Here is a 7,848-nt window from a genome sequence, read left to right on the forward strand (position 1 = left end):
ACTAGACAGAGAGATGAGAAAAAAATGGGCTGTTACAGAGAAAAATAGATGATGTTGACAGAAACACAAAGGCGGACAAAGGGGGAGGGAGAGAGAGAGAGAGAGATAGAGGGGGGGGGGGTGGAGGATATGGAGGTGGGTCAAACACACTGTATTATACTACCAAGGAGCGTACTACAAAGCGGGGCTATACAAATGGGAGGGGCTCTAATACGTCTCGTGAAGGCTTCGATCGGCAGCGAAAAAGCTGAACGATAATAGTATACAATGCAATCACTGCACTTGGCATTAATGTTGTGCAGCAGCGTGCTGCTACAAGAGTCTGCGGTTCGTCCGATAATAGTGCAGAACATCATTAACAAATCCAGGTAGGACGGCGACGACACCTCAAACCACTTAAAACAGAGAGATTCAACATTTTAAACTCGCTCTGTTTATAGAAAGAAAGTGAGGTAGATCTGTTCAAATACCAGGTAAGCCATCAAGCCTCTACTTAGCTAATATAAACCAACACAGTTTGTCTTTACGACGTTTGACTATAGTGTTACCATACGGAGAGAGAAGTTACAATGTATTTTATTCCGAGTTCTATTTGAATATGAAGTCTGGCGATTCCAAAGTCCTCTTCAGAGTTCAGAGTTTGTTTCTACAGCGTACGATATGTCGTTGATTGAAACACGGCGTGAATACCGTTCAGAATCATTGACCACTGCATTTATTGACCATGGAGGTATAGAACTGTACCTCCATGACTGGACACTGACAACAAATGATTGCATAAACGACGGGACACGTGTTATAGGTGTTTATAGGACGTGATATTACTGATAAAATCACTGCTTTTCATTTAAACAAACTTGAAGAAAGGCTAGAGTTTATACTGGTGTCTATGAAATTGTGGTTTGTATGGAAAAGATAATGAAAACAAACATCCTGCCATGTTTTTAGTAATCAAAGATCCGGATGGAAATTTACAATGTTTAATTAGTCTGGAAGATATAAGTCTAATAAAGGTACATGTACCACCGGCGTAACCAGGATTTGATCGGGAAGGGGGGAGGGGGTAAGGTGTGGGAGGTGTCCCTCCTCCCACGGTGAGAACTTTTTGCATTTTGATGTTGTGAATGGTGCAATTTGATGCATGTTTTGTGTGTGTGTGTGTGTGTGTGTGTGTGTGTGTGTGTGTTTTATCGACTTGAAACAGTCTCGCTGGTTAAAGTAAGGTAGTAAAATTTTGATGTAGATTATTACTAAACAATTTGCCTATAAAAAGGAAATCATTAAGAAATGTCTTGTATTTATTCTTACAATGAATATCATGGACACTGTCTGTTAAGCAATCAAATATAAAAAGCATAAACACAAGGGTGTAATCTAGGAGAGGGTGCTATAATTCCTTCCTCCTCGAGGGTGATTTTGTATTTTCAGACCTGATATTCAGCGATCTGGTGCAAACTTTGGATGGAATACTTGAAATTTTTTTTTCAGCAAAGAAGAACGGTAAATATTTTTTTTCAGGAAGTTTTAATGGCGAACTCACGAATCTCAGCTCTTATTACGCGTGTGCATCATCACTGTGTCCTACTAGGTCCAATGATGTGGGGGGGGGGGGAGGAGAGAGGGGATAACCCCTCCAACTCGACGGAGCTTTTGCATCTTTAGAATTGAAATAAAGCGATGTGATGCTCACATTTTGTCGACAATTCGGAAATTCCCCGAAGTGTAGTAAGTCTATAGAGGGGACCGAGCAATTGGAGGGTGGCAAGATAGACCTCTCCCGTAGTCGAGGGAGCTTCTCCATTTGCAGAACTGAAATTCAACGATCTGGCGCAGACTTTTGTTGGAAAATCGGGAAAATTGTCAATTAGAGAAATGTAGCAACTCTGTGAGGAGATCAAGCAGGAGGATGTGGGAGGGGGGTAAGCCATTCCCCTCCTACACGGGGAAGATTTAATATCTTTATGGTTGCAGTTAAACGATCTGGGGCACACATTTTGTGACATATTTGGAGAATTATTGTCAATCTTCAAAGTGTAGCCATAGTCTAGGCAAGGGTGGGTCCTGACTTGGGGGGGGGGGGGGGAGGGGAGATGAGGAAATTGTCAAAAAATTGTACTAAATCTGATATGGATTGGAACTGAGCGAGAAAAGGGTTAATTAAAAGGGGATATTCCCTTTGTACATGAGGGAACTTTTTTTAATTGAAGTGACATGTCTTGGACACTCAGAATTATTCTGATTTTTTCTTTTTTGTTTTGTTTTTGTCTTGTTTTGTTTTTGTTTTTTTGGTCGATCTGAAGGGGAACTAGGGCTAATGGAAAGCTGCAAATAAGGCCATGGAAAGGAATACAGAGGGGTGGGGTGTGGGAAGGGGTATCCCCCTCCCAAGCAAGAGAGATTTCTCTTTTTCAGAAGTGAAATTCCAAAATCTGGTGCACACTTTGGGTGAAATATTTTGACGGTATATCTTACTTGAGAAAACGTTGAAAGGGAGCGGCGTTGCGTGCATAATTATGATATACACCGCAACTTTATTTTCCTTTTTTTCTATTCCATCTTTTTTTTTCTGGGTGGGTGGGGGGTGGGGGGGGGGGGGGCGACGGTCCCCTTGCCCCCCTCCCCCCTCCTCCTTGGCTGCGCCGGTGAAAGATACTGAAATCAGTAGCCATGCATGCACGAACACCAGTGGATGGTGTTAGGCTATTGCTGTGTTAACTGTTTTTGTTTAAACATAGTTGCTGAGGAAAGGATTGATCAAGGTGTACATTAGGAAGGATGGGGAACAAAGGCGGCAAGGAACTGAAGCCAGAGACGATTTCTGACCTCAAGAAACAAACAGCCTTCACAGAGGAGGAATTACAGCAGTGGTATGCCGACTTCAGACACGGTATGGTATAGTGATGTGTCCATAGTTGGTTTATATACATGGTATAAGAGTTTCAGGAGGTGGAAGATGGATTTTGTTTTTCTGTGAAGCCGATGTGAGACTCCATAAGTCCCTAATTTTGTGGAAGTTCATGTCTGTACCATGCATCGTTTAAGCATTTGTCTTTTCCATTGTAGTCATTGTTACTGTCAAATCATGTTGTAAAGCCATTGTAATTTCTCCTGAATTACTCTTTTGTTTTCTACTTTCCTCACTTGATATGTGTGTAGTCTCACCATTATCACTATTAGTAATATTTTACAACTGAACTAACATTGATAATTTGTTGCATAACAAAGATCTGGGGCCCGTTGCATAAAAGTTACAATCATGGTAACTTTGCCATCTAATAGTAACTACCATGGCAACAATACTCAACAGCCAATCAAAATCAAGAATTCCATGGACTGAGTTACCATTGGATGGCAAAGTTACCATAATTGTAGTTCTCTTTTTCTCTGTCAACAAATACGTATATATATATCACGTTTCACACTGGATATTCAAATTTTCAATATATTGATTGAAACACTATGATATCATAATCCGTCTCAAAACACCTGAGATTATGTTCACCTCATCAACCAATGATAACGCCTCCCAAAATTCCAACTGAAATCTACAGAAATTTTCAACTTCGTTGCGCTAGGATCTTCTTTTTCTTTTCAGAGATTATGAATGCATTCGTAACAAATTGCAAAGCAAGATATGAATCAATCAAAATTATAGTAAAAGCATAAAGAAATCAGAAAATACAAAACTATAAACTCAATTGACATCTAACTGTTAAAAAAAATCATTGAACGAGATCATTAAATGCTAACGTGCAAGAACATATTATTTACATTTAAGCTCTTTCTCCATATTTTTAGCCAAGTCTGATGAAAACACCAACATTTAGAAACATTAGCACATGCGCATTTTGTACCCTTTCAAAAGATAATCTACACTCCCATACAGCGTAGATACAGTAATCTCTGTTTAGTTACTTCCAAGTATGACATACTGTGTGCGTTCATGCATCTACGTGTGGGTCTAAGCAGAGGAGTGCACGCCTATTTGCTATAGGTTTTCATGTGTATTTGTTTGTGACTGTTTCGTTTCACTTCGTAAATTCATTAACATAAGCACGGCAACAGGATTCAGCCAAAGGCTGTTTTCAATATGTCCGTGTGTCTATACAAACGTTTCTATACCGGATGTGGTATACTTGTTGTTCGATGAATTACTTGTGCCAATGCATAACCGCTGCTTCCTTTTTACTGCAATTTACAGCTGAACAGTTCTTAACCGGAAACATTTAATTCATATATGAGCAGAAATTTACAACTAAATGACCATCACATCGACTCAATTTTTAACAAGTAACCAGAGAGGAGCAAAGAGAAAAAACTTACAACCTCTAGAAAGAAATCAGTTCTGTTTTTGTTCTCGAATTGTGACAGATCGCTTGCTTCCATATCATGGTTTTTCTTCAATTTTGTTGCAGTTTTTGCTTCATTTCTTTTCCGATTATGCATTCTTAATGGCATGTTTTCCATCTGATGATGTTTTGCTCCCTAAACAGATTGTCCAAAAGGAAACCTAACCACGGAAGACTTTGCAGTTGTCTACAGAAGGTATTTCCCCTCCGGTGACCCAACGAAATTTACCGATCATGTCTTTCGTACATTCGACACTAATCGTGACGGTACAATCAGCTTCCGAGAATTTATGTGCGGCATAAGTGTATTGGCCAGAGGCTCACTGGACGATAAACTACGGTGGATATTTCAAATTTACGACCTGGACGGCAATGGGTTCATATCCAAACTAGAAATGCTAGAAATCCTTCAGGTAAGTTGAATGCAACGTTCAATGCCAGCCAGCCTCACACGATTGATTCTAATAGTTCATATTATTGTGTCGCTCTCGTGCAGTGATATAGCGTCAGGTATGATGGTATTGATAAAAAGGTAAATGACCGGGGGGGGGGGGGGAGCTGGGGAGCTGCATCCCCCACCCAACATTTTGCTTTGAAAAAGGAATAAAAACAAATAAACACCCACACAAACAGGAAAACCCGTGACTGTCGAGGGTACTGCTGGGGGGGGGGGGGGGGGGAACTCTTGACCCGACTGACCACTACCTCTTCTTCGAGTACATTGTGTTGTATGAAAAAAGAAAAAAAAGAAAACAAATAAAATTACACTCGTTAACACACGACTCAACTGAACAAGTACCACATGACATGAAAATACCCTTGACCAGACTGACCACTACCCCTATACACACCAACTTTTAAAAAAGGGGGAGAGTTCCGCGGCCCCCCTTTTTTTTCAGGTATCCCTTCTTATTAATCTAAAAATGAAATAAAATTCGTTATTCCGAATGTTCGTTAATCCGAAAATGAAGAGAAGGTGCGCCATAACGAACTTTCGGAATTGTGAATCTTAATTCGTTTTCGGATTAACGAATCTTCGGAAAAACGAACCCCACTCTATTCAGATTAGTGAACCTTCAGAACAAGGAATAACATTATTTCATTTTCTGAATTAAGAACCTACGGACTAACGAACCACAACCGTATGTACCAGAGGCTGAAGATAGCTCGGATTGATAATTTCTGTCGTTGCTCTTTCAGTTCCAATAAGATTTACTACGTCACTCCGGGGACGTCATCCCAGTCAAATATATTGCTTTTTGATGACAGTCTTCTCCGCTCGTACGTAAAACTGCATGATGTAAATGTTTACGCATATTTTTTTTTTGTTCGTTTATACTATAGCCCTACACGATATACCCATATGACTATCTATTCATAACTGAAAACTAAAAACCGTTGGCCTCAAGGAAGAAGAAGAAAGAATTCTCTAGCTCATTACTAATGTTAAAAATGAGAGTAGGGTGTAATGAAAGAGAGATGGGTTTGAGCAGGGAGAGCTCTCCTACTATAGTATCTCCCTGGTTTTGAGCTCAGTCTTATACTGAGTTTAGGTTTTACCCGTTACCACGGCAGCCCCGTTTCACAGAGTGCACCGTGCAGAGATGTCAACTGTTTCTTGTTTTCAGTACAGTGTATTCCCCCCCTCCCGAAAATGCTAATTAGTTGAAATAAATGTTATACCGAAATGATATTACCGCAAAATAATGTCGATTGCAGGAAAAGTAAAAATAATGTTTTTCCATCAGAAAATATATTTGGCTTATTAGCCCTCAAGTGCTGTATGCGAGGTTGGTATCTTTCGCTATGGGATTTTGGTTGATATTTCGCCGTATTCAAGTATTGCCACTTCTTGCCAAGTTTTCTCGAAGATCTATATAGGCCTATCATGGTGTTCGTGACGGGCAGTGGGGATCACGGGGCTATGAGGCTCAAGGCGCTTTACGGTCCACCCCGCGTTCTTCCTCGGATGCCTGTACGTTCCCTCTTGGCCTGTCACGTTCTGATAGGGTCCCTCGCGTTTCTCACGTTTACGTCTGACATGTTTTTCGCGTCCTCAAGGTCAAGTTTTTCTACGAATGAAAGGTGGACGCCGGGCAGCCTTGGATCACGTTTGTGCCGACGGTGTGTAGAGAAAAGACCTCCCGTGCAATGGCAATCTAATCATTATACAGGCGACTCCCGTTATAACGAAGTCATTGGGACTCGCAGCTTTCTTTCTTTATATCGAAATTTCCTTATAAATACCCGAACAGTATCGTAAATAAAGACATATAGATCTTACTTTTCGGGCCTGAATATCTATTTACTCTCTTACGTTTTTACTTACATTGTAGGGCATATCGAGAATTTTGTTATAAGTGTGTTCGTTATAACGGGAGTGCACTGTATCCAGAGACAACATCATGGATGCCCAAGATGCCACGATTCTGTGTTTTCATGTTTGCTGGTTGCATTATGGGTGGCCATCTTTGGCGATGTAGCTTTGCCTTCTTTCTTCACACCAGGGAGGTGTGACACCTCCCTGTTCACACACTGGTCTCCTGCCTATCCCGTTTGTAATTACGGTAGTGTGTTGTCGATGTTCAGACTTGAACTCCCCTGTATGCCGGGCCTGGCTTTCTCGTACTCCATCCCAGACCGAGCGCCATGGCCGTGATTGCCATGACCGTCGGGAACGTGGTGTAAACGTATTAGCATTAACTTAGCATTTTGAGTTATATCAATACCACCTTCTGCTTTCAGATAATTGAGCCGAAATCAGAAAAGGCTGGAAACGGCAGCATTCACAACTGCTTCTACGCAAGTTTGGATAAAACAATTTACAGTCCTTTCACTCTTGTTTGTTCTGTAGGGTATGTACAAAATGATGGGAGAAATGAGTGATTCGTTGCCATACGACGAGGCCACGCCCCAAAGCAAGACTGAGAAGATCTTCCGACAGGTTGACAGGAATTTTGACGGTCTCTTGTCACTGGATGAATTTCTGTATGCAGCGAAGCATGACTCGGCCATTACCACAGTCTTGCAATGACAAAAGAAGGCTTCGATTCGATCATCACAACTTTATCAATGAATGGATTTTTGTCAATGTATTTATTTATTATTCACCCTTAGCATGAATTGTTCCTTTGAAGGCTGGAAATGAATTAGAACCAACAGCCGGGCCCGGTGGGAACCGTTGTCATAACTTTTCTTTCTATCCGTCATATTTAAAACTCTGTTGATTGTATATAGAGCTATTCTATATAGAGCTATTCATGGTACAGCACCAGTGTACATACAGGAACTTGTTGAGTTAAAAACATCATTTCAAACATCTTATCGCCTCCGAAGTTCACGGGATCAAACATTATTGAAATATCCATCATGGAAATCAAAAGTTACTCTTGTTGACAGGGCATTTTTGTGTGCTGCAACAAAACTATGGAATAATCTCCCTTTGTTTGTAAGACAAGCAGTTACAATTAATGAGTTTAAGGTTAGGTTAAAAAGTCAT

General features: G+C 40.7%; 1 protein-coding gene across 1 annotated transcript; it reads left to right on the forward strand.

Moving 5' to 3' along the window:
• The first annotated feature begins 313 nt into the window (after positions 1 to 313).
• On the forward strand, positions 314 to 7,383 carry LOC139742057 (neurocalcin homolog). The gene is made up of 4 exons (XM_071652617.1): positions 314 to 473; positions 2,736 to 2,887; positions 4,494 to 4,762; positions 7,204 to 7,383. The coding sequence occupies exons 2-4, from the start codon at positions 2,776 to 2,778 to the stop codon at positions 7,381 to 7,383; spliced, it is 561 nt and encodes a 186-aa protein (XP_071508718.1). The 5' UTR covers positions 314 to 473; positions 2,736 to 2,775.
• Positions 7,384 to 7,848: the final 465 nt, after the last annotated feature.

Source organism: Diadema antillarum, unplaced genomic scaffold (genome assembly GCF_040938485.1).
Source record: "Diadema antillarum isolate AM-2024a unplaced genomic scaffold, OU_Dant_1.0 seq00000975_RagTag, whole genome shotgun sequence".
NCBI classification, from domain to species: domain Eukaryota; kingdom Metazoa; phylum Echinodermata; class Echinoidea; order Diadematoida; family Diadematidae; genus Diadema; species Diadema antillarum.